This window comes from Capsicum annuum, chromosome 6 (assembly GCF_002878395.1).
Source record: "Capsicum annuum cultivar UCD-10X-F1 chromosome 6, UCD10Xv1.1, whole genome shotgun sequence".
Taxonomy (NCBI): domain Eukaryota; kingdom Viridiplantae; phylum Streptophyta; class Magnoliopsida; order Solanales; family Solanaceae; genus Capsicum; species Capsicum annuum.
Window position 1 is genome coordinate 199,361,355 of NC_061116.1, and position 27,407 is coordinate 199,388,761.

Consider the following 27,407-nt stretch of genomic DNA (forward strand, 5'->3'; position numbering starts at 1 on the left):
GTACATGGAGAGGATTTTTGGATTAAATATTTCACTTGTTTTTCAAATTAAACTTTGTCTAGCTAAGCAGCAACAACAACAACACAAGACATCACTTTGTTCTTACCACACTATTCATGTGAAAGTATATTTCTTAACAAAAAAAAACAAGAAAATTGCTTTCTCCCACCAATATGGAAGTGAATGCTCACTTTCCCTTCAAATTATTCCCTCCATTTTACATTCACATATTCAACTTGAGCCCAACACTCTTTGAAGAGACATGTCACAAGTTCAAACACTATCAGGACAAAAAATATGCATATTTAAGTGGAGAATGCTAGAAATGCGAGCTCATCATTCGCCTCAAACAGTTTGATAGTCAGAAACTCCTCAGATGCGAAAAGAAGTATCTCTAAAAATTAATCGTTTGCCTTATTTCAAATCTACTTTGACAAATTGTTGAAAAGATGTAGATAAACATTAACATGTGCTAGTTATCAAACGATTAGCTTAGTGGAAGAAAAAGAACATTAGACCAATTTGTTTTACCTTTAAGGATACAAGACAACTTCATCTACATAACGGAAGACGGCAAATGCACGCTTGTTGGCAGATTTTTTAAAGAACAAATCAACTAGAAAGAGTTTCATATGTCAATGCCCACTGTTGGAAGCATTCAAAATTGCATGTTTAATTTTGATTCCAAACATGTATACTTGGATTTCACCACTCTCAATACAATCTACTTCAAAAGATTTTGCAATAGCGAGATGGCAATCTGATGAAGCTCCTTCCATGGTTGCCGGACTCAATTTGTCCAAGAAGTTGAAACCCTGTTAGCTCCAGTGTGGATCCTCCTACATCAACTGCCACAGAGTTTATTTTTGTTGGGACATTCTCTCAAAGGTAGTCAGCTCGGTGGGTCAAGCCTTATCTCTGATCAAGCAACTGTCTCCAAATACAACAACATACCCCGTGAAATCCCATAAGTGAGATCTTGGGAGGCTAGTGTATCTACAGGACTTACCACTACCTTGTGGAGCTAGAGAGGTTGTTTCCGAAAGACCCTCGTCTCAAGTGCAGCAAGCAAATTTCTCCAAATCAGAATTAAAAATTGAAATTGATATCTCTAAACCAGGGGAAGATGGAATTTGGATGGCAGACGATAATTTTTGGCTGAAAGTAGAATATGAACAAGTTCTGAAATACAGTCACTATTGTTGCCTACAAGGTCATTCTGAAAGTGCTTGTTATTTAGAAAAGATTGTTACAGAATTAAAGCTAGGATGGATAAGTCTAAGACAAAGGAGAAGGAGACAGTAATTGAAAATCAAAAGATCATTGGAACATAAAGGAGATCCATGTGGTAAGCAATATGGATTTGCCTTGCAAAATGTTCTGCTCTCATATCAGATAAAATCATACTGGTACTATTTTAGTTTGCATTTTTAACGACTGATCGGATTAAATTGCTAGAACCTGATAGGGCAACGATGTTTTGGAGATACCATTAAAGTTAGTCATTCACTAGTCAAAGGTGCAACAACAATGAATGTACTCCAAGATACTTATGCTAGCAAATGTACAATTTACTATATTAAACCTGTAAATTGTATGGTTTGTGTACATTCTACCCTCCCCAGACCCCACTATGTGGGAATACACGTATGTTGTTGTTGTAAACCTGTAAAAGTGATTTACTAGTACTAGTCAAAGGCTGATCTCAACCATCTTCAAGTTATCTGCATTGGCGAAAAAGTAGTTTCTTAACTTCTCTTCTTCCATACATGAAAAGTTATGCAATTCGACTTTCTTTAACGTATGCCTCCAACATTCCCATGGTAGAGATGCACAACACTTCTTGTCTTCATCTGATGCATCTTCATATATGAACTGTCAAACGAGGAAAATCAGTTAGATTAGAATATGAAGCATGAACAACAAGAACAAAGGTAAAAAAAAATTAACGTCATAAAGAATCAATTGTGAAAGCAGTATTAGATAGATTTGAAAATCTATTAGTATTAGCTTATGTGCTGCTCGAAATCAGTGTTAATCATTATCTGAATGAAGGAATCATCTCAACGAGTACTACAACAAATGGGTGCTTTCTGATGGTCAAAGAATAAAATGCACAATACTAAAGGAAGCGGCAGCACCAAGTGAAGCTAAGGCTCACAAAAACTGGGAATAGCCCGCAGAAGACTAGAAATAGATAGCCATATTTTTTTCTTTTTTGGGATAAACGTGGTGTCCAAGTCAACTTTTTCACACCTCGACTAATTCCATGAGATACTTGTCACCTCCTACCAGCAATAGGTTCCAGGTAACTCTGTCCACCAAGGCTAATAGATAGCCATGTTAGTAAGGAAGTTCTTTTTACTCATAACTATAAGCAAGTCGGCCAGTCAAGTATATAGAATCTTTAAGTCCTGAAGAATTCCTTTGTTTTATCAGTTAATTCATTAATTTGGCCATAGTTCCCAAATATGTTTGGCAAAATGGATTTGGGTGATGTGTTTGGTCATAGTTTTTGGGAAACATATTTAACTCTTTTTTAAAAAAAAAAATGAAACATGATTTATTCACATAAGTTATAAAAACTATTAAAAATATAAGTAATAAGAATGGTAGTAACTAACTATTCTAAGTACAAACAATCAATATATATATATAAAGGAGAATCAAGACCATGCTGATGTGGCATGCCTTAGAGGGCAGCATTTGTATTTATCTTTTTTCTCCTTTTTTTTTTTTTTTAAGCATTTTTCTTCATTTCTCAAAATAATAATAGAATTAACAAAAAATCTCATGAATTAAGTAGGAATCCTTCATTCAAGACACCCACGTACAACTTTGTAATAAAGCCCACTTAGGTAACTGTTTTATCCAGCCCACGTTGAAATAATAATGGGAAAATTATTGACACATTAAATTCTATTTGCAATAAAACCTAGCTAAAGCTAGCCTTTTCTTCCCAAATCAGCTTCACATTTCATGGTTCATCGTCAATTATTGAAAGAAGAAATATCACACTACCCTCTGCCAGAAGTTAATTAGAAGCTACTATAAATTTTTGAGGTGGTAAATTCTTTTTGTTACTTTTAGTTCTCAAAACACTCTGTTATGTGAAATTAGGGATTGGCAATATTGACAAGAATGTTTTGTTTTTTCCATTTCTAAATTGTTGCTTATATGTGCCCATTCTTCTCTCAAGTTTTAATTGTGAGGTTTGAAAATTCCTTTTGTTTGAAAATATGTGAATGGAGTTCGGAAAGGAATTAAAGAATGGATTGAGCAGCTTCACTCTTTGAATATACTTTTTATCTTTTAATTCCCTTTCCTTTCTTCAAACAAATGAAATAATAACAATATCCATGGCAAATTTTTATCTGAATTTGACAAATTGAAAAAAAATAAGGGAAGATTGAGTGTGTAAGATACTCCCATCTTCTATAAATTTTGAAGTAAATTCAGATATAATTGTTTTATCTATTCTATACTAATCAATTTTATTTTGTCATATAAGTCGATCAATTTAATGAATTTCAGTATCCTAGCAGGCTACCATATTATGTTAGAATGATTTTATTTGAGCACACATAAAAACATGAAAGTGAAGGTGGGTGATTAAATTTGCACTTTATTTGTTCCTCAAATTTGTAAGTTCTTATTTTTTGTGATTAATTGTGCACTTTATTTGTTCCTCGACTTTGTAAGTTCTTATTTTTTTGCATTTAAAATAATTTGAAAGGTGGCATATTTATTTCTTCATCATTAATACCATTGCTATATATGTACCTTTTCATCGTTTTTTTTTCTTTTTGACATCCCCTAAACCTTATCATTATATGTTGTTTGTTTCTAATTTTTAAATCGCTCGAGGTTATTACTGTATACTAAAGTAAGTTGTTGCAAAGAATTTTATAAAGGTTATTTTTTGTTAACTTGAAATAGCGTGTTGATATAAGTGCATGTTACTTATCAGTGTATTATATTGATGATTCTGAAGATATTATATTTGATCATTTTAAACAAAGATTACTATTTATATTTTATATTTTTAGAAATAACTATACTTTATCAAAATTTTAATAGAACGGTATAAGAAAATTCAAATACGATAACATAGAAGTACGATAATTTATTATTGACTGCGCGAAGCGCGGATATGTTTACTAGTCTATTTAATAAGAATGTGTTTAATGAGAGGTTTTTTCTTTTTATAAAATATAATGAGGGCTTGGGAAATCATTATTGATGCAAAAAGATCTTGGTTTCTTGGCCAAAATAAACTTTGATAAAAAATTTTCTAAAAACTACTTGCAACATCTATGGCAAATAGACACCAAACAAAGATTCAAAATTCAAAAAACATGTAAAGATGACAAAAAAAAAACTGCAGAAACCTCAATATAACTACTTTCAATCTTTTATTAACTGAGAAAGGATAAACTATTACCTTCAGGGTCTTTAAACCTGGAGCTTGGGTAAAAGATAGAGTGTGCAGGTGAGGAGAAATCCAAAGCATACTATCAACAATATCGACAACTGAATAACTGAATTGACGACGAAAGTTCACTTGCAAAATATTAGTACCATAAAGGGGCGGAAGGATGTTTTCTCTCAGGTCTTTTGGTATAATTATGTCCTACAGGAAAAAGAAACAATATATGAGAAACACAGAACAAACTGCTTCTTTAAGCAGATGTAGCTAGAGAATTTGCGGGACGTACCTCGTCACAGCAGCACGATAATTCAATAGTCTGGGAATGATTGAAGTTCCCAAGAAATTTCATGAGCTTAGAGTGCCAACCACATATTGGATACAACTGGAAAATGGCTTCCAGCAAAACTGAAGCTTTCAATTTGAATGTTGGCAATGGATGACAACTGTATTGGAACTTCAATAAATTAGGTTTGTCGAAGTCAGCAGCAATCAGATTATCACAATCTGAGGTTATCAGCCATTTGAGCCTGCCACTTGCGTTCTTCATAGTTTTCAATGTATCGCAGCGAGATAACTCAAACTTTTCAACATTTTGTAGGCTGTAAAATAGTTCCTCTAACCAATTGTCAGTGACATCCACAGCACCGAGGTACAAACTCTTGAGGTCTTTGCAAGCAGTTATTCTAACAACCTTTATGCTCCTGTTAAGGCTGTTGATCCTAAGCTCTTCGACATTAAATGCTGCAATATCAACCAATTGGAGTACAGAACAGGGAAGTTGTAAGTTTACCTTTTTCAGTTTAGGTAAAGTCTCACAAACTTGAAAGCTGGTGAGTCCGTCGAAATACCGAAAAGACAGATGCTCTAAATTGCAGCAGCTTGTGCACAGAGACTCAATAAATTTCTCATCCAAAAACACATAAGAGAGGTGCAATTCCTGCAAAGATGATAACTTTATCATACCATCATCAGCGGGCAATTCAATCTTAAATCCATACAAACTCAGCACATTTAGCGATCTGGCAGCAAAGATTTTCTCAGGCAACCTGTCGTATCCGATGTTGCCTCGATAATCAGGTCTGACTACTCTTAGATCCAACTCTTTGATATTATAATCTATGAGTATCTTAATCCATCTGTCGACATAAGAAAGAGGAGAAAAATAGCCTAACCATAGAGAACTTTTGAATGGAAATCCTGTGCTTTTTCCTATTTGCTAGAGTTTGACGTATAACAACATGCATACAATTTGACCACCAGTCGGAAATATAACCAAAATTTAAGTAGGAGAGTGAATTCGAAGCAGTAGCCAAAGCCTTGGACGATGTACTCATTTGCGCGACATGTTTAGCATAAAGGAAAGACATGATGTGATGCAAAATTGGCTCTGGCAATTTGGAAATTCGATCATCACATGTTGCATCTCCATCACAATTCACTTCCATTGCCTCGGCCACCAATTTTATTCAAAACCCTAACTCTAAGCCTATGTAAATATTTATCACACAAAATAGTTGCTCATTTAAAAAAAAAAAAAAAAAAAAAAAAGAGAGAGAGAGGGAGAGAAACCTAAGCATATTTGATTACCAATTGGGAATCTTATTGGCAACAAGAATTTTCTATCTTATTAGTGACTGTTCGTTACCACTTAATAATCTCCTCGCTGGTTTTCTCTTCCCCTATCCCGAATTATTTAAATAAAAACAACTTTTCTTGTGGTCCCCACTGAAAAATCTATGAATACCCTTAAAAAAAAAAATTGCTCTTTATTAAAAATCTTTGTCATAAATAAAATTATCTTTTCATTATATTTATACTATTTTAAAAAAGTCCTAAAATATACAATATAAAAAGTATAAATAACATAAATACCAACCCTTTTGAAAGTAATTACATTTTCTTCCATTTTTTTAATTACTTTACTCTCTTTCCCTGTTAATATACATAACATAGCCGACATATACACAACATTCTGTGTATATGTTGGAATTTTTTGTAATATTGAAAACATAAGTTGTGTATTTATGTAATTTTAGATATAAAAATGATCAAACTCATCGACAACCCCCTCAACTTGGCATCATCTTTCACTTTGACACCTCAGATGGACGTTGTTCACTTTTGGCAACTCAAAGAAAGAAAAATGTGTCACTTTGGCACCTTTTGCTGATTCAGCAAAGAGAGTATATCACACTCGCTTTTGAGAGCGTGACAGAGGTATTTTCGTATTTTTTAATTTTCTTCTCTTTCTTCTTCACTCTTTCAACCCGTTAATTTTCCATCTTTTTTTCCTTTTCTTAACACATCCATATGGTCATGTTTAGCTAATCTCATCAAAAAAATCAGCTAAAAAAAACAAAAAAAAATATAATTTTTCCTTCTGACTCGACCCATTTACCCATTTTCAGCTATGTTTAGCTATCTTCCTCAAAAACCCAACTGAAAAGAACTAAAAAGAACCATTTTTTATGAAATTGAAATTGTTGGTATGGTGGAGTAGGTGAGATTATATATGGAAAAAGGCCTAAAATGCCCTTCAACTATATAAAATGATGTAAAAATATCCTTCGTCTATCTATTGGGCCTAAAATACCCTTTTCGTCTACCTATTGGACCTAAAATGCCCTTCTCACCTATCTATTGGGCCAAAATGCCCTTTTCATCTACTTATTGAGTCTATTTTGCTCTTTTATTTAGGCAAATTATATGAAAAGGTCATCTATAAAACTTAATTACATAAATAATAGTACTTTTTCGATATTACAAAAATAATATTTTTTTTTTATATATAGCCATTTTAAAAAATCAAAAAAAGATAATTATAATTTTTAATTTAATGCAATAACTAATTATGAATTCACCTTAATTTAAAAGATATATTTTCAATCTTCAAATTAAAAGTGAAAAAGATAATCCCTACTTTCAAAGATTTTTCTCTCTTATATTTAAAATTTAAATATTTTTAAATAAACTAAGTATTCCATTATTTGCTCGTGTATGTTTTATTTTATCTTCATGTATGTTAATCGTCTAGTATTATTTCATTATTGTGTATTTTAAATTCTACTGTAATGGGTTAACTATAATTTTTTATGAATAAATATTATGGAATAAAAATCATTATGTTGGAAGTACAGATATATCATATATTTTTTGGATAATACCCACGAAAATACCTGAAGTTTAACCAAATTTCCAGTGGAGCATATTGAACTTTGCGGGGGTCCTATTACCCCCCCTATACTTTTTCAATTGGAATTAATTCCCCCCTCCCCCAAACTTTTTTAAAGTGGAATTAATCCCCCACCCTCAAAACGTATACCCAATTTTTTCCGTGGAAAGTGCAGTACACGCATCGTTTCTTCTCCATTTTATCACTTTTCAATATTTTTTCACAATTACAATCATATTAAATATTCCAAATGACTCCATTGAATTTATGAAGAAAGTTTTTCCAAATAATTGAATGGAATCTTCCATTAATTTTCCATTGAAACTCGTTCAATTAGCGAGTTCCATTAATGGAAGATTCAATGAAACTCGCCAATTGAAAACTCAATGAAAGATTCAATTTCCATTAATGGAACTCGGAAGATTCGAACAATTCATTAATGAAACTCGAAAGATTCAGAAAATTTAATTTCATGATTCAATTTCCATTACTGGAACTCGGAAGATTCGAAAAATTCATTAATGAAACTCGGAAGATTCGAAAAATTTAATTTCATGTATGAAGCTATTCAATCTTCCGTTAATGGAACTCGGAAGATTCAATTTCCATGAAGCTATTCAATCTTCCGTTAATGGAACTCGGATGATTCAATTTTCATTAATGAAACTCAGAATTAAATTAGCGAGTTTTCGAGTTTGAATCTTCCGAACCATTCATTGAGTTTCAATTAGCGAGTTTCATTAAATTATAACCATTAAGGAATTTTTCAAGTTCCATGCATGAAATTTAATTTGGAATCTTTCCATTAATTATAACCATTAATCTTTTCAAATTATAATTCCGAGTTCGAATCCATTTATAATTCCGAGTTCAAATTATAAATGGAACTTGAAAGATTCGGAAAAATCTTTTCATTAATTGTAACCATTAATCTTTCCATTAATTCGGAAAGATTCTGAGCTTCATACATGAAATTTTTTTCATGATTTTTCGAGCTCCGTTAAGAAGAAAAAAGAATGAAAAAACAAATAAAAATATAAAACTTTAAATAATTATAAAATTAAGGGGTTGTTTGCCAAAAAAAAAAGAGTTTTAAAACATTTTTAACACGGTTCACGCGCTCAATGCGCGTGAATCACATGCAGTGTGCCAAGTGGCAGATATATGCCATTAAAATACACAAAAAAAAAGTCTGGGGGGTAATAGGAGCCCCGCAAAGTTCAGTATGCTCAACCGGTAATCCGGTCATATTTCAGGTATTTTCGTGGGTATTATCCCTATATTTTTGTTGTATAAATATAATTAATATCAAATTCAGATTATTATTATATTTTATATATAATTTTTGCACCATTTGATATATCAAATGTGTTTGATATTATATCAAATGGTGCAAAAATTATATAAAAATTATCATGAATATTTATCTCATAAATTATATAAAAAATATAATAATAATCTAACTTTTACATTAATTATATTTATAAAACAAAAATATATGATATATCTGCACTTCAAACAAAATGAATTTTATTCCATAAATAGTTATCCATAAAAAATTATGTTTACCCCATTACATTAGAATTAAAAATACACAATAATGAAATAATACTAGATGATTAACATACATGAAAATAAAACAAAACATACACGAGCAAATAATGGAATACTTAGTTTATTTAAAAATATATGGATATTGAATATAAGAGAGAAAAATATTTGAAAGCAAGGATTATCTTTTCTACTTTTAATTTGAAGATTGAAAATATATCTCTTAAATTAAAGTGAATTGATAATTAGTTATTGCATTAAATTAAGAATTATAATTATCTTTTTTGATTTCTTAAAATGGTTATATATGAAAAAAAATATTTTTTAATATCGAAAAAGTACTATTATTTATGTAATTAAGTTTTATGAATGGTCTTTTCATATAATTTGCCTAGGTAAAAGGATAAAATAGGCTCAATAGGTAGATGGAAAGGGCATTTTAGACCTAATAGATAGGTGAAAAGGGCATTTTAGGTCTAATAGGTTGATGGAAAGGGTATTTTAGGCCCAATAGGTAGACGAAGGACATTTTTGCACCATTTTACATAGTTGAAAGGCATTTTAGGCCCTTTTTCGGATTATATATAATGTCATTATAGTGACGAATTTGGAAACTTTTTATCTGATATATTCTTTGAAACTCTTGTTTTTTAATTTTGTATCCTTTGAAACTCTGCTTGTCAATTCAGTGAGAACGGGCACAAATATGCAAAATTGACTACTTAAAGAAGGTTAATTGTACAACAATTGTTGATGAAATTGAGTAGACAAAATCAAATTGAAGTTTTTGAAAAAGATTCAAGTGATTTGGCCGGTTATAAAACTATTGGAGTGGTGCGACATTCTGGTGAGTCCATTCAACAATATCGATCAACTTTTGAGCAAATGCGTATTGAACAAAATTGGAGAAAATGATTTAGTAGGTAGGTGGGTTGAGGGTATTTGGAGAAGAAGATGAGTATTTGGAGAAGAAGATGATTTTATAATTTATGTAGACAAATAATTTTGTCCCTTCGAAAGATTATTTTTCACATTATTACCTTATCCTATCGTGTACCCTCAACCATGTAATTATCCCTCCATAAAATGACAAAAATAACAACCCTTAACAATTTTTACTTTGTTTTAATCCTATCCTAGCAATCTCTCCAATTAAAAGAGGACCCTCACCACCCCATACCCCTATCCTTACCTACCCTACCCCCACGTGACCCCCTCTCCTTATATTCCTTTTTGGGTTCTTACGCTTTCTTGCAATTGAAGGATAGAGAAAAAGATCCCTAAGTAAAAGGGGCCTACAGAACATAGAGGAGGGGATGGATTTTCTTTTTCCTCTTGACAGTTAACATAATAGGGGGGAACGAACATAGACCTGGACACGAAAAAAACAATCGAAAGCCACCCAGCCACCGAAATTTGCATAGACCCAAGGAAAAAGAAACTGAACACGCACTCACCGGAGTTGCGCGTACACATACACACGCAGATGGAGAGGAATGAATAGAGAAAGAGAGATAGAAGGAGAAAACCAAATCTGGGCTCGGATTACTGTTCTGGCATCATAGTCGTCGGATTTCGACTGGTTCCACCAGTTTTGCCCTTTCCAGCTCACCGGAGCTCAGTTTCAATTGGTTTTCAGCTCATCATTTGATCAATTCCGTCTTAAATCTCCAAATCTCATCGTCTCCTTTAATTTCCAGGCAGGTTTGACCGAAAAACTTGAACTGTTGATAGATTATCATTGTTTTGATTTTTATCTCAAAATTGAATACTTGAGAATTAGGGTAGTTATGAGATTGATAATAAATAAGGGAGGAATTAAGAAATTGATAAAAGTGGATTGTAGATTAATTTTGGTTCGTTGTCGATTCGTTTTATTTGGAATAAACGTGAAAATTATTGGAACGTGATAGAATGGTAAATGCGTTAAAATGGATAGGCAAATCTTAGGTTTGGGTAGGCAAATTTAGAAATAGTGAATTGTGGAATGTTTGGAATATGTGTTGAATGGTTTTGTTTATCGCATTTGGATTTAATTGTATCAATTGGCCCGAGAATACCTCGAAGTACTTGTATTATTTTATCCGAAAAATGCCCCAAAGTATTTTGTACTCGAAGGACGTCCGTGATGAAGGCCTGAGGCGTCGGGTAGCATGGGAGAGTAGTTAAGACTAGTGTAGGTTAGATAAAATTTATTTTTGCATTTTTCTATTTTGGGCTGTATAAATTGGACTGGATACTATATTTTTTATTTGTTCTGTTTTGTTTGTTTGTTTGATTGTTACGTGTTTTGTGTGGTTTGTACATTCGTAGTGTCAAATTAGCTGATATGCTCCACCAAGCGACCGTGGTCGAACCATGGGATCGAGGGGTGCCTAACACCTTTCCCTCGGTCAACAGAATTCCTTAACCGAAATCTCTGTTCGCAGATCAGTTTAAAAGAGTCGAAAACAGTTTTGAAAAAGGATTATCAAAAGTGACTTGGCACACCCAATTATGTCAAGTGGCGACTCTGAGTTTAAAAGTAAATAATCCTTTTCGAAACAAATTCTCATCTTTTGTCACTAAATAATAAAACCCTTTCGACCTTTAAAATGAATCTTTTTGGTTGTAAAAAAAAAGGGGTGTGACAGCTCTGGCGACTCTGCTGGGGATTTTTCAGAATTTAAGCTTATTTTGGAGTTGTATCGGCTTAGTTTGGCACTATAGGTGTATAGATATTTTGTTTGTGTTGTTTTGTGTTATTGTTTATCATTGTTGAGTGTTTGTGTGATCTTTGTGTACAGTTTTTATCTTATGTGTTACCGCTTTATATCTGGCATCATGTGCATAACCCGAGTCATTCTTTCTGCAATAAGTCCATAGTACATGTGTGTACACGACCTCTAGTTGAGTCATCCTTATTTTAGGAGGGGGGAGCCGTTGGGTTGTATGGAGTAGGTGGAAAGCTGTTGCATTCACTATCGACTATACACTCCCCCGAACAGCCTTGTTAGTGAACCCCAACATAGGTCAGCCTTTAGGTCATGCTTATGCGCATCATATTGAGACCTAGCGGGGACCACTTGGTTCTTTATAGGAGACTCACCTCTAAAGCATCCATACGTGCTAAATGTTGCATCTTTGAGGGCAACGTGGTTATTTGATGGACTGATTTGGGGAAACCATGTGTTAGAAGTAAGGTGTGCAAGCAAGGAAAAAATCAAAAAAAAAAAAGGAAAGGTGAATCGGAAAAAAAAAGTTTCATAGTTTTTTAGAGTTTTTAATGGCTTTTGTTCTTCACAATCTAATAATTCAAAAAAGATTTTTACCTTTTGCACTCATTTCTCAAAAACAAAAACATCAAAAAGATTTTTCCTTTGTCTCGTTTAGTATGCATTCACAATTCGAAAACTTCAAAAAGATTTTTTCATTCATAGGAGTTTTTATAAAAGAAAATTACAAAAAAAAAAATTGTAGGAGTTTTGTACATTTCATGAAAATATCGAAAAGATTTTTTTTTTCATAGTTGTTGGTGTCATTTTTATGTGAAGTGTCAAATTGAAAACTCAAAAATATTTTATTGACGTTTTGCATCTTATGATTGTGCTCGTGTCTCTCAAGTCTGGGTGTTGGTTATTTAATCCTAAATTGTTCAATCTGGGCGAACTACGCACCCCTGATTCTCCTCTCTCGGGAGTGAGATAGTAGACAGCCTATTATAGGTTCGGGGATCTTATTTAAAAAATCCAAAAAGATTTTCTTCACTCTTCATCTGGAGTAGGTGTCATATACATCTTTAAAAGCTACAAAAAGATTTTCCTTTAATAATTTCAAGTTTCTTTGTCGTATGATATTAAAAATCAAAAACCCAAAAAGATTTTTCTTTGGTAATCATAGGTTTCATTTTATATAGGGATTTCCAAAGATGAAAAACTCAAAAAGATTTTCGTCTATTCTTTTGAAAATTTATCATTTTTCTTTTTTTCTTAAAATATCAAGAAAAAAAAAAAGAAAAGAGTTTATTTGGCCATTTTGGCAAGACTTCACGAACTACGCACACCTGATTCTCTTCTCTCGGGAGTGAGATACATAGGCGCCCTTCTTGGGTTCGGTGATTTTTTTTTTTAAAAAAAAAAAGAGGTTTTGAAAAATGTTGAACTCTAACATATTTGTTGCCTTTTGTTCAATTAGTTTAAGGTGGTTGGTTTGTGGCTTCCTAGCTGGTCCTCCATATCACACCAAATCCAAGGAAGGTTTAGTTGTGTCCAACATGGATATAGAGAGTGGCACCATGGATGAAATAAAGAGTCAGGAAATTGAGAGTTTAAAGAAAGAGAATTTGAGACTGAGACAACAAATGATTTAAATTTACTGACCTTGGGCCAGTGGGCTGCCTCCACCTCTGTTCCCCACTTTTGACCCTAAAAATACCTTGAGTCTTCCACCAAAATCGGAAAGTCAGTTTTCTACTGTTGTTGATGCACCACAGCATGCCTCAGAATCCATTCCATGTCAAATGCACCTCAATATATCCACCACTCTTTCTTTAGCTCCTCAGTATAAGTCTACCATATTCACAGCACTACATACTGTCTGTGCTTTAGTTGCTCAACCTTCTACTAATACTTCCACTTTGGCTACTATCAATCCAACGATTGTGCTTTCCCAGTCCACTAGTGAATTCACGTTCAATACTCTTGATGATTATTGTTATACTCTTGAGCCTACCGTTAAATTAAGTGGACCGCCAAAATTTCTTACTAAGAAGCCTAGAATGCTAGAAGAGCTAGAGAAAATGGTTGGGAAATTTAAGAGTGTAGAAAATGATATGAAAAATTCCCCTGGACTTATGGGCTATGAAGATGTTTCATATAAAAACTGGGGCATGTCTTCAAGTGTTAACCTTCCTCCCAGCTTTAAGACATCAAAATTTAGGGAGCCTAATGGACAGGATTCTATGAAACATTCGGGACGACATTACAATCAACCAAGGGAAATTGAAGAAAAGAAGAAGGAAAATGCACCTATTGTTATGCCAGGGCCAAAGCAGAGTTTGAGAGTTCCAACCTACCAATACTGTCAGCCTCAATCCTGATCTTACTTATTAGATCCACATAACCACTTCCAATAAGGTTTCTTTCCCCAAAATCCAAGAAATCCTATTCCACTTCCTCAATATCCTTTGAACAATGCACAATTGTATGCTCATCCATCTTCTTACCCACAATGGCATGCACTTGTCCCTCAACATCGTCCTCAACCCCCACAAATTTACTAAGAAACCTCTAAATCCAAGTTTCATCCAAGTCCAGAGCTCGCAAAGAAGAGGAAGGAAAAAGATAATTTCACTCCTATTGGGGAATCCTATGCCAGTTTATTCTAGAGATTAGTACAGCGGGGCATGATCACTCCTCTCCTTGGGTATACTCCTAACCCACATTCAAGAAGTTTTGATCCTAATGTACGATGTGCATATCATTCTGATGTTCAGGGTCACAATATTGAAGATTATCGTGCTTTGAAAAGAGAAATTGAAAAGATGATTCAAGATAAATCAATTATGGTGCAGAATATTGACAGTGAGGAAAGCTCTAGTCATACTGATATGCAAACCAGTGGTTAAGATGTCAGGCTGAGCAATTGAGAAGTCACTTCTCCCTACTAGGAAGAGGTCTGGTAGTTTGTTTTCTTTTATTTTTTGTTATCAGAATTATTTCAGGATTGTAGTTCGGGATCTATCTTATTTTGTCCCTTTATCATTATGTTCAAACCCTTTTATCTTTCATTTTTATTAAATAAAGTGTCCTATTTTTCTTTGTGTTTTAAATATGTGTTGTTTCTTTGTTTTTTTTACATAGTACATTTTATGTTGACTCTAGAGACATAACATGCTAATGAAATTTACAGCCAGATCTTAAAATTCAATTTAAGCATGAACATTGAATCAGAGGATTAAAGTTAGAAAAATAGAGCATCTAATAAAATAGATAGAGTGTTGGGGCATTTAGTGGTCAAGTTGAAGCCTTCTTTAAAAATTAAGGCTATTATTTTGAGAATCGTGAGAATAACTTGGTCATCAATTGAAAGACATATATCAATTAGGTCAAGTAGTGAATGTGTGATCCTATGTCAAAAGGAACAGAAAGAAAATTAGCTCCACGAAGTCATGAGTCCTTCAGCATGAGGAATGTACAACAAAGTGGAGTTGTATGCTGGGAAAGTGTAGAAAAAGAGGTGGCACACATGCTCGGGCAAGTTAGAGTTGTAAAATATTTCATAAGTGATCTTGATCATGCACTTTTGCATTGGATGCTATGTACTAGCATTTTCAAGAATTGATATGACGAAGGCATTTCATTCTGCTATCCAAACATTGTGTCATCCTTTGTTTACCCCATTTGGGCCTTAGTGTTATTTTCTTTCATACCCCTATTTTGGAATCAAGATAGAGTCAACAAAATTCAAAAAAAAATGTGTCGAAAAAGAAAGAAAAGATGAGTGTCAAGAAAAATAAAGTCAGAAAAGTTCCAAAGAGAAAAAGAGTCAACAAAAGGAAAAAAAAATAGAATCAAGTGAAAGAACAAGCTGCCAGAACTACGTATGACCTGATTCTCCTCTCTTGAGGGTGAGATACGTAGGCTGCCTTACTAAGGGCACGGTCCAACCAAATAAACAATTTAGAATTGCCAGTCAAAAGAAACTGGGGCATGAGTTAATCATCATTGTTTGAGTCGATTCCAAAAGTTGTAAGTCGTATCCCACTTCAAGTGTCGTTTGAGCCTCATGCTATCCGCTCTTTATAATCATATCCAAAAGCCAAGTTACAACCAAAGAAAGACCTTCAGATCAATCTTTGAGAATGTTAAGGCTAAGCATGCAATGGATATGATAATGCATTTTGGGAACTACTTGTCTTCCTCAGCTTAAGGAATCAGGAGATAAATAAAAATGAGAGAGTCTTATTGGTGAAAACCCTCACGGGCACCATAAAGAGATGGTAAGTTGAGAGAAATAAAAATGAGAGATTCTTATTGGTGAAATCCCTCACGGGCACCATAAAGCAATAGTGAGCTAGAAAAATGAGAGAGGCTTGTTGGCAAAAATCCTTCAAGGTGTCACTAGACGAATGGGGTCTTAAATGCAATTGACATAAGAAAATAACTCAGTTTCAAGGTCATTAACTCAACAACAATTGATAGAAAGTTTGGATGGAAAGATCAGGCAGCCTGATCCAAAATGCATGGCATAATCATTAGTGTTAACTGTCATTTTTAGATGAATTTATCGTTTCTTTGTTTCAAAAGGGGATATTCATTGTCTTTTCTTTCTTCTTTTTATTTTTATTTTATCTTTCTTGAGTCAGTTATCCAAACAAAGATTGTCTTTCTATTTTTTATTTCTTGTCTTTGAGTCAAGTCCATGTCAAAACAAAAGAGAAAAGATTTCAAAACTAGCTACCAACTTTATTAATTGCACAGAGCAAGAAAAAAGCTAGCATGAAAGAAACATGATTCTGAGCCAAAAAGGGTATATAGAAAGTTTTGCCAACAGAGAAGTCGGGGAACTCATGGAAATACCAAGGTTCAAAGGGTTTATCTGAGGAGCATGGCAAAGCAAAGATACTGTGTTTGTTTCAGAGTCACTCTTAATCATCTGAGTTTGAGTCAATGAAGCAGCAAGTCAATGATATATGTAATGGTTGGAAGCAAGATTAATGTGATGAGGGCAAGGGTGATCTCCGTGAAAGATAAAGCCACAAATCAGCCACCATGTTTCAATCTCACAAGTTTTCTTTGATGAAACAGGAAACATATTACGTTCAAATCAAGGATTTCAAAGCCTAAACATCAAGGCCCGTAATTTATTTCTTTTACAAATGCAGGAAGCGATGTTGCTGCATAGGCTTGGTAATCCAGTCATGGTAAAATTCATCGGCCTATATCCCTCGGAGACACACTTTCTTGTCCAGGGATTTCAGTCTTCATCTGTCAGGTAGTACACTTCTTAAATTGAGCCTTGACTCTTAGAAGACGTACCTTCTGGTCGAGTCATTCCCTGAGCCCTAGAAGACGTACCTTTTAGTCGAGTCATCTCCCTTGATTCCTATAAGACGTACTTTTTTAGTCAAGTCATTCCCCTTGACCCCTAGAAGATGTACCTTTTAGTTGAGTCATTCCCTTTGATTTCTATAAGACGTACCTTTTAGTCGAGTCATTCCCCTTAACCCCTAAAAGACGTACCTTTTAGTCGAGTCATCCCTTTCAATTCCTAGAAGACGTACCTTTTAGTCGAGTTAGCTCCCTTGATTCCTATAAGATGTACCTTTTAGTTGAGTCATCTCCCTTGATTCCTATAAGACGTACCTTTTAGTCGAGTAATTCCCCTTGACCCCTAGAAGACGTACCTCTTATTAGATTTATTCCCCTTGACCCCTAGAAGACGTACCTTTTAGTCGAGTCATCCCCTTCGACCCCTAGAAGACGTACCTTTTAGTCGAGTCATTCCCTTTGATTTCTATAAGACATACCTTTTAGTTGAGTCATTCCCTTCGATTCCTAGAAGACGTACCTTTTAGTCGAGTCATTCCCTTTGATTCCTATAAAATGTACCTTTTAGTCGAGTCATTCCCCTTGACCCCTAGAAGACGTACCTTTTAGTCAAGTCATCCCCTTTGATTCCTAGAAGACGTACCTTTTAGTCGAGTCATTCCCTTTGATTCCTATAAGACGTACCTTTTAGTCGAGTCATTCTCTTTGATTTCTATAATAATGTGACTTTCACAAAAGTCCTTTGATGATAAACTGGGGCAAAATTTAATTCTTGTGTTTGGAACTTCACTTTTATGGCAAAGGAAATCTCTTTATAATAATCTTTTTTTGGGATAATTTTCTTTTTAGTTTTGATATGATTTCAGGAGCCCGCCTGAAGAACAGGGAGAATAAATGAAATGTTAGGCAACATGGTAAAGAAGTTGAAATTCAAGCAACAAGGTGAAAAAGTTGAAAACAAAGCAACAAGGAGAAAAGTTGAAAGTTAACAGATTGAAAAATAGCAAGTCAGGATCCCGCTTGAAGAACAGGGTGAAGAAATTGAAAGATAAACAACAAGATGAAGCAATTGAAAGTCAAACAATAAGTTGAAGAAATTTCTATTCAGGAGCCCGCCTGAAGAATAGGGTGATGAAATAGCAAGTCAAGAGTCAAAGAAGCTGTATAGATAGGATTTTTGTAATTTTCATTTATGTTTAACTTGTAATTTTCATTTTTGATGTAATGACAGAGCCGCGGATCGGAACCTCGATGGAACCTCACTCGACTCTCCAGCTTAGTACATTCCACTTCTCTTCCAACCCTTTGAGAAACATGTGACTTGATTTCCTCACAACTTGGGTAGGTAGGATGTCCTAAGTCAAGACCCGGTTGCCTTCTTCCTTCTGTTTCTTCCTTTGAATAATGGTCGGGAGAAAATTCTGTCTCGTTGACTACTTCTTTGTCTAAAAAAACTACGTGTTTTCATTCAGAGGGGGCATGATGTATACACGTAATTTTGTCCCTCCGAAAGATTATTTTTCACATTATTACCCTATCCTATCATGTACCCTCAATCATGCAATTATCCCTCCATAAAATGACAAAAATAACAACCCTTAACAATATTTACCTTGTTTTAATCCTATCCTAACAACCTCTCCAATTAAAAGCGGACACCTCACCACCCCATACCCCTACCCTTACCTACCTTACCCCTCACGTGACCCCCTTTCCCTACATTCCTTTTATGGTTTTTACGTTTTCTTGCAATTGACGGATAGAGAAAAAGATTCCAAGCAAAAGGGGCCCACAGAACATAGAGGAGGGGATGGTTTTCCTTTATCCTCTTGACAGTCAACATAATAGGGGGGGAATGAACACAGACCTGGACACGAAAAAAATAACCGAAACCCACCCAGCCATCGAAATTTGCACAGACCCACCGGAGAAGAAACAGAACACGCACTCACCGGAGTTGCGCACACATATACACATGCAGATGGAGAGGAACGAATAGAGAGAGAGAAATATAGAAGGAGAAAACTGAATCTGGGCTCGGATTACTGTTCCGGCATCAGTCGCCTGATTTTGATTGGTTCTGCCAGTTTTGCCCTTTGCAGCTAACCAAAGCTCAGTTTTGATTGGTTTTCATCTCATCATTCGATCGATTCCGTCTTAAATCTCTAAATCTCGTCGTCTCCTTTGATTTCGAGGCAGGTTTGACCAAAAAATATGAACTGTTGATAGATTTTTTTCGTTGAAATCACCCCTATTTCGAATCAATCTTAAGATTAGTTCGCATACGGGACTGGTTGGTATCGTTGCAATTTTTCGTCTCGGGTCCTTCAGTATTCGTTATTGGTTTGGGGATTTAGGTTTCGGGTCCTCTTGACTTGTTCATTGAGTTCAGTTTTGGGTTTCAATTTCTCAATACCGAGATGGATAAATTCGTCGTTGAGGCTTAAGTCGAAGTTATCGGAGGCGGGTTTTCTTTATTTCGTCGAATAACATTCATCAAAAGTGGTATTAAGGTTCATCCCTCAACTCTACAATTCTTATTATTATCTCGAATGTGTTTAAATGTTGTGATTGTGTGGTGTGTTTGTGAGTTTGTTTGAGCCATGTTGATTATCATTGTCTTGATTTTTATCTCGAAATTGAATACTTGAGAATTGTGGTAGTTGTGAGATTGATAATAAATAAGGGAGGAATTAAGAAATTGATAAAAGTGGATTGTAGATTAATTTTGATTCGTTGTCGATTCGCTTTATTTGGAATAAACATAAATATTATTGGAACGTGATAGAATGGTGATGCGTTGAAATGGATAGGCAAATCTTAGGTTTGGGTAGGAAAATTTAGAAATGGTGAATTGTGGAATGTTTGGAATATATGTTAAATGGCTTTGTTTATCGCATTTGGATTTAATTGTATCATTTGGCCGGGGAATACCTCGAAGTACTTGTATTATTTTATCCGGGAAAGGCCCCAAAGTATTTTGTACTCGAAGAACGTCCGTGATGAAGTCCCGAGGCATCGGATAGCATGGGAGCGTAGTTAGGATTAGTGTAGGTTAGATAAAATTTATTTTCGCATTTTTCTATTTTGGGCTGTATAAATTGGACTGGACACTATATTTTTTATTCGTTCTGTTTTGTTTGTTTGTTTGATTATTACGTGTTTTGTGTGGCTTATACATTTGTAGTGTCAAAATTAGCCGATATGCTCCACCAAGCGACCGCGGTCGAACCACGGGATCGAGGGGTGCCTAACACCTTCCCCTCGGTCAACAGAATTTCTTAACCGGAATCTCTGTTCGCGGATCAGTTTAAAAGAGTTAAAAACAGTTCTGAAAAAGGATTCTCAAAGGTGACTTGGCACACCCAATTATGTCAAGTGGCGACTCTGAGTTTAAAAGTAAATAATTCTTTTCGAAACAAATTCTCATCTTTTGTCACTTAATAATAAAACCCTTTCGACCCTTAAAATGAATCTTTTTGGTTGTAAAAAAGGGGTGTGACAATTTAAATTAATTATTTAAAATTGAAAAAAGACTCAAATATGTCATCGAACTTTGAGAAAAGGCTCATCTATGCCATCCGTTTAATGTTTGGCTCACTCATGCCATTGCTGTTACAAAAAAGGCTCATTCATGCCATTTTCGTAACAGACTGGTTTGCTGATTTTTTGCAAAACTATTTTGTACATGTAGTTAACAATGATTCGTCCACGTCATAAATTATATCACCCAAAGAAAAAATCTTAAAAATTGAACTTTCTTCTAAAAGGTGAAAGTGAAATTTTGTTTTCTACACTCACAATTTTTTCATATGTCTAACTCTTTAAGTTCTGATTTTAATTTGATTTTGCTGAAATATTCTTCGTTTCTTCTCTTTAATTTCACCGATTATAAAATTCTTCTAATTTTTTCTTTAAGTACAAATTGAAATTGTTTCAAGTACACGTTATGAAAAATTATGTTTCGGTAACTAATTGATTCATTGTTTGAAATAGTTGATGTCTGTTTGTTTGAATTGGTCTTCATATCTGCAGAATTATGTTCGGCGATTCCGAAGAAATTGAAAACCGATGAACTCTTCACAGTGCCTATAAAAGAGTTAGAAGCTTACACAAACTTTGATTTAATACTCAGGAGAATTCTATAATCGGTAAAATTAAAGAGAAGAAACGAAGTATATTTCACCAAAATCAAATTAAAATCAGAACTTGAAGATTTTAATGACTTGAATAATCAAATATATCAAAGTTTTTTTAGTGTAGAAAACAAAATTTCAATTTCACCTTTTAGAAGAAAGTTCACTTTTTAAGAATTTTTCTAGTGCTGATTTAATTGATGATGTGGACGAATTATTGTTGGCCACATGTGCAAAATGATTTCGTAAAAAAACACCAAACCAAACTGTTACGAAAAATGGCATGAATGAGCCTTTTTTGTAATGACAATGGCATGATGAGTCAAACTTTAAACGGATGACATAAATGAGTTTTTTCTCAAAGTTTGATGTCATATTTGAGCATTTTCCCTTTAAAATTTATTTTGGAGAAAAATGACAAGTGTCAACATAATATTTGTCACTTTACATGTCAGTAGCGCGTGTAATATACACACAATATATATTTTTGCTGATTCAGCAAAAAGTACCAAAGTGACACATTTTTCTTTCTTTGAGGTGCCAAAAGTGAACAACGTCCACTTGAGGTATCAAAGTAAAAGATGGTGCCAAGTTGAGGGAGCTGTCGATAGATTTTGCCTATAAAAATATATGGAAAATTAATTTTGATAGATTTTTTTCTATACTTACAAAAAAGTTCTAAAATAAGAGGGAAAAAAGTCATAATAAAACACGTGGCACTTTGTTTTGTCATCTCGTACTCTCAATAATACTTAAGAAATCAAAAGCAAAAATTAATATTCTTGAAAAAAAAAAAAAAAGAGACCTGAATCCAATAAAAACTAGAAAGTGGGGGAAAAAGAAAAAAGAAAAATCTTAAACATGCGTGAAAAAATTCCGAATTATTAAACCTTAGCCTATTCATTTTTAAGCAAATTTTATTTTGCTTTATTAATCACACTTTAAAATTAGAATTCTTTTAATTAATTAATTAATTAATTAATGATAGTTATTTCTCTTTATTTAGATTTAAATTATTTCTCCAAAACTAGTGCATGTAGGGAAAAAGGTTTAGGTATAAAATTTTCTTACCAATATATATAAATTTTCTTGTCATTTGAGGTAAGTTTTTTATATTTTAGTATGTTTTTTAAGTTTATAATAAATAAATTATCATGTATTAAACAATTGCTAATTGAAAGTTTTTTTGTGTGTGAAATCTTGATATATCTTAAGATCGAAGGGATATAAATTAGTTTGTGATTTGAGTTAACTTTTCTAAAATTTTAGTATGTTCTTGATGTTTACAATCTTGACAGTACATGTGATTAAAGAAATAACTTTGTTCGTGATTTGGACTAAGTTTTCTAAAATATTAGTTTGTTATTGAAATTTATAATAAATAAATTATCATGTATTTTTAAGAAATAATCATTAATTGAAAAGGTTTTTGTGTGTGTGTGTGTGAAATTTTGATGTATTCTATGATATGATTGAAGGTGCAAAAGAAAAAGTGGGAGGGAGTAATAAAAATAGAACAGGGAATGAATGCATTCACAACTTGTTTAGCCACCTGCAGAGTGATAAATCTAACAGAGAACAACTTCAGCCCAGTATACAAAAGAAACAATCTGCTAGTTCAAATACTAACCTCAATCCTAACGTTGTTATAAACCACGAGAGAATGCACATCACATACCAATTATCATAATGAAATTCACATCAGAGATCAACTACCTTAGTTCCTGAATCACCATAAAATGTCTATCGTTAGGATAATTTAATTCAAACTCAGTGAACTCCCTCAACCTCTAACGTGATCTTTACAAGCTTTGTGGGGTGATAAGATTGCTGCAAACATAAAGTGTTTTTTGAAAATTCGGGACAATTTTAGTAGTGTCTTATGCGTTTTCTCTATTTAAAAAAGAAAAAGACATACCAACTCTTTTAGTAGTTTGTGGTCTCCAACTTAGGGAAAGAAAAAATGCGGAGGTAGGAAATCGAACACTCACCAACAAGAGCTATTGTAAGATTCCCTTGTGGTCACCAGCTGAGCATATAGTTAAAAGAGTCAAAAAGAGTAGCCTATGCATACTCCTCTCTCCGTCCTATATTAGTTGTCTCAATTCGTTAATTTACAAAATCAAGTCAGGATTAGTTACATTTTTCTCATTTTATCTTTACAATTAGTTCGTTTTGAAAGTATAAAACCGTTTCAAAATTAGCTCCAAAAATATTTTCAAAGGTAAATTAGTAAAATTCCTTTGTTATTTACTATGATTTCTTAAAAAGCATACAAAAACAAAGTAGATAACTTCCTCTATATTAGGGAATCAACTTCCTCTGTTCTTGAACCGTAAAATGTCTATCAAAAGCATAACTTTATTCAGTCAGTAAATTCCTTCAACCTCTAACAAAAATTTAAGGATCACAAATCACACCATGCTCCAATCAAAATTAACTTCCCTATAGTTGAAGATAAACCACCATATCATAAAGATGAAAAGACAATGATCCAGTTCTTATTTTGTAAACACATATATCCATCAGGATATTGAGATGCATACTTGTCGATGTTTTTCTAACATGTTTCGGCAAATGCAATAAGAGTTCGCCAATCATTGATCAAAGGTGCAGCAACAGTGAAAGTACTTCAAGATACTTGTGCTAGCAAATTTACAATCATCTGTATAGTTAATTTATTAGGACTAGTCAAGGCTGATCTCAATCATCTCCGAAAGGTCTGCATTTGCTACAAAGTAGTTTCTCATCTTCTCTTGCTCCATAAGTGTAAAGTTTTGCAGTTCGACTTTCTTCAACGTATGCCTCCAACATTTCCATGGTAGAGATGCACAACAAGGCTTCTCATCTTCATCCAAGATGTATGCATTTGTTAAAGAGTAGTTTCTCAACTTTTCTTTCTCCATACATGTAAAGTTATGCAATTTGACTTTCTTTAACTTATTCCTCCAACAAGACTTGTCATCTTCATAGATAAACTGTCAAATGAGGACAAATCAGAAATAATTGATTAAGAACAAAAGGAAAAAAGCTGAAGAAACTAGCGTCATAAAGAGATGGTTACTCAACTTAGGTTAGTTCACCTAGGAAGTCACTCAAATTATTTTATAACTCAAATCACTCGATTTTGTCTTATAAATAAAGTCACTCAGTTATTAGTATTTCACCTAGAAAGTCGCTGGGCTAATTTAGATGATTTTTTTCATAAATCTGTTGAAATGAAACTTTTAAGAGATAATAAGAGACTCCTTTTAAACATTTTATTCAATCATCCCACTTAATCCAACCCGCTAAATTTATATCAAGTTGCCTATAGGTAAATCTGAAGTTTAACTAGCTCATCAGCTCCTTGAAATTAAGAAAAATGACTTCTGTAATGAAAGTATTCAAAGCAAGTGACATTGTCTCCTCCCGCCCTCACAACCACTCACCTCCCCCCACCCACCCACCCACACACACACACACAAAAAAAAACCCCTGCTCTCTCCCTTCACCCACCACAACACCATCACCTTACTTCCACCCATCCTCATAGTTTGTGTTAGATATACATAAATGCTTTTAAGATAATACTTAATACTTTTTACTTTCATATCGAACAAAAGAAGATAAGTAAGAAATCATTTGTTTTCCTAAAAAATACTTTCCATGCAACACACTTTCCTCCATACCGAACACACCCATACTGTTACTTTGAGGCCTGAAGAATTCCTTTGTCTTATCAGTTAATTTTACACTGTTCTTGATGAATTATCCCACTGCAATTTTTCTCTTAATAATAACAAATAAGCAAGAGAACCCAAAACCATTGCCAGACAATTAAACTAATGTTTCCAAATATATTCTAGTTTGCAGGAATTATAGTTTTGAATTGTCTGGTCACTGAACTAATTATAGTCTCCAAACAAAGATTCAAAAGACAAGTAAAGATGAATTAAAAAACAGCAGAAACCATAAATAATACTAAAGGTTCAGGTAAACCTCAATAATAACTATTTTAAATCTTTTATTAACTTAGAGCCTTTAAAGGATAAACTATATTACCTTTACGGTCTTTAAGCTGTGAGCTTGGGTAAAAGATAGGGTGTCCAGGTGGGGAGAAATCCAAAGCATACTATCAATAATGTCAACAACTGAATAATTTGATTGCCTCTGAAAGGTTACGTGCAAAATATTAGTACCATAAAGGGGCGGAAGCAAGTTTTCTCTCAGGTCTTTCGGTATAACTATTTCCTGCATCCATAAAAAGAATCAATATATTAGAAATACCGAACAAAGTGCTTCTTTAAGAAGGTTTAGCTAGAGAATTTGTGAGAAGTACCTTGTCGTAGAAACAAGAAAACTTAATGGCCTTGGAATGATTGAAGTTAGCAAGAAATTCCATGAGCTTAGAGTGCCAACCACAGGTACCAAATTTTGGGTATAATTGTAAAGTGGCTTCCAGTAACACTGAAGCTTTCAATTTGAAAGTTGACAATGGATAAAAACTACATTGTAACTTCAATAAATTAGGAGTGTCTAAGTCAGCAGCAATCAGATCACCACAACGTAAGGCTGTCAGCCATTTGAGACTGCCACTCGTGATCTTCATATTCTTCAAGTCCTTGCAACGAGTTAAGTTGAAACTCTCAAGATTTTGCAGTCTGTTAAATAGGTCCTCTAACCAATTTTCGGTCACGTTAACACCCTTGAGGTGCAAAGTCTTGAGGGCTTTGCAAGCAGTTATTTTAACAACCTTTGGACTCCGATCAAGGCTGTAGATCTTAAGGTCTTCGAGATTAATTGCTGCAATATCAACCAGTTGGAATTTAGAAGAGCAATATTCCAAGTTAACCTTTTTTAGTTTAGGTAAAGAATTTTCGCCAACTTGAAAACTGGCAAGTCCACAAATAGACCACAAAGATAGATGCTCCAAATTGTGGCAGCTTGTACACAGAGCCTGCATAGATTGCTCATCCAAAAATACATATAAGAGGTTCAACTCTCGCAAAGATGATAACTTTATCACACCATCACCAGTGGGAAATTCAATGTTAAATCCCTCCAAAGTCAGCACATTTAGTGCTTTGGCAGCAAATATTACCTTTGGCAACCTGTTGTATAGGTAGATGCCTTTATAAATAGGTATATTCACTTCTAGATTCAACTCTTTGACATTACAAGCTATGAGCATATTAATCCAGCTGCTGACATAACAAAGCTCATGATGATGTGGTAACCATAGAGAGAACTTTTGAATGGAAATCTTGTGCTTTTTCCGATTCGCTAGAGCTTGATCCACAGCACGCAGAAGACGTAGTATGTCTTTTGACTTGGAGAATGATTTATCACCAAAATTTAAGTAGGGGAGTGAATTCCAAGCACTATCCCAAACCTTGGACAATGTACTCATTCGTGCAGCATCTTTAGCATGTAGGAAAGACAGTATGTGATGCAAAATTGGCTCTGGCAATTTCGAAATTCGATCATCACATGTTACATCACTATTCTCTTCCATTGCCCCCAAAATTTGTTCTCTGGCGTTTGAAAACCCTAACCTTAAGCCTGTGAAAATATTCATAAGAGTGTCTGTCATTAAGGAGTCTACAAATATTGTTATATATTGCTTTTATTAAGTTTTACAATTTACACAAAAGAAAGAAAGAAACGTAAATACGTATGACAGACCACATTAAAATTTCTAACTATAAAATAAAATTTATTTATAGTACTTATAACATCAGGATAGAGTTTATGGGAGGAGTAGTTTTAGTTAAACTAGTTTAACCGCACGTGCCTCGCACGTATAACTTTTGATTATTTAAAATTGGAAGATTTTATCTATCACGAAGATTTTTAATGAAGTGCAAAAAGTTCAAATAACTTCTCAAATATCCTTCACACTTTAATAAAATAATGCAAAGATAACACATATTTTATTATAAGCACATATATAGTTTACCACCAGAAGTTTCAAGTGGTTAATGGATCGTCACCTTTGCGTATGTCATGCAGTACCTCTTTTCCTTGCTGTTAGAGACCAAGAAAAACGCATCGATTTGAACCATGATTATTGTACGGTTATTTTTTTATTTTTTCTATATTTA

General features: G+C 33.8%; 2 protein-coding genes across 3 annotated transcripts; both read right to left on the bottom strand.

Moving 5' to 3' along the window:
- Nucleotides 1-1,540: 1,540 nt before the first annotated feature.
- Nucleotides 1,541-6,193, bottom strand: LOC107854367. 2 transcript variants are annotated; one of them, XM_047413735.1, is made up of 4 exons: nucleotides 5,223-6,189; nucleotides 4,719-5,133; nucleotides 4,445-4,633; nucleotides 1,541-1,875 (listed from the first exon to the last, which is right to left on the bottom strand). In XM_047413735.1, exons 2-4 carry the CDS (start codon nucleotides 4,977-4,979, stop codon nucleotides 1,693-1,695), a joined length of 633 nt encoding a protein of 210 aa, XP_047269691.1. In that variant the 5' UTR covers nucleotides 4,980-5,133; nucleotides 5,223-6,189; the 3' UTR covers nucleotides 1,541-1,692. The 2 variants fall into 2 exon arrangements, with proteins under 2 accessions (XP_047269691.1, XP_016554861.2); XM_016699375.2 differs by having other exon boundaries at nucleotides 4,719-6,193.
- A 17,815-nt stretch (nucleotides 6,194-24,008) lies between these two features.
- Nucleotides 24,009-26,866, bottom strand: LOC107854354 (putative FBD-associated F-box protein At5g56820). Its single transcript, XM_016699362.2, has 3 exons — nucleotides 25,643-26,866; nucleotides 25,366-25,554; nucleotides 24,009-24,299 (listed from the first exon to the last, which is right to left on the bottom strand). Exons 1-3 carry the CDS (start codon nucleotides 26,816-26,818, stop codon nucleotides 24,009-24,011), a joined length of 1,656 nt encoding a protein of 551 aa, XP_016554848.2. The 5' UTR covers nucleotides 26,819-26,866.
- Between the last annotated feature and the right edge of the window lie 541 nt (nucleotides 26,867-27,407).

Excerpts from the sequence above, each read along its gene's own strand:
- LOC107854354 (XM_016699362.2), bottom strand. The coding sequence starts at position 26,818 with ATGGAAGAGAATAGTGATGTAACATGTGATGATCGAATTTCGAAATTG. Across the intron at positions 25,555-25,642 it reads TTTCTTGTTTCTACGACAAG|GAAATAGTTATACCGAAAGA; the intron begins GTACTTCTCACA and ends TTATGGATGCAG. Across the intron at positions 24,300-25,365 it reads ACAGCTTAAAGACCGTAAAG|TTTATCTATGAAGATGACAA; the intron begins GTAATATAGTTT and ends CTCATTTGACAG.
- LOC107854367 (XM_016699375.2), bottom strand. The coding sequence starts at position 5,393 with ATGATAAAGTTATCATCTTTGCAGGAATTGCACCTCTCTTATGTGTTT. Across the intron at positions 4,634-4,718 it reads TATCGTGCTGCTGTGACGAG|GACATAATTATACCAAAAGA; the intron begins GTACGTCCCGCA and ends TTTTTCCTGTAG. Across the intron at positions 1,876-4,444 it reads CAGGTTTAAAGACCCTGAAG|TTCATATATGAAGATGCATC; the intron begins GTAATAGTTTAT and ends CTCGTTTGACAG.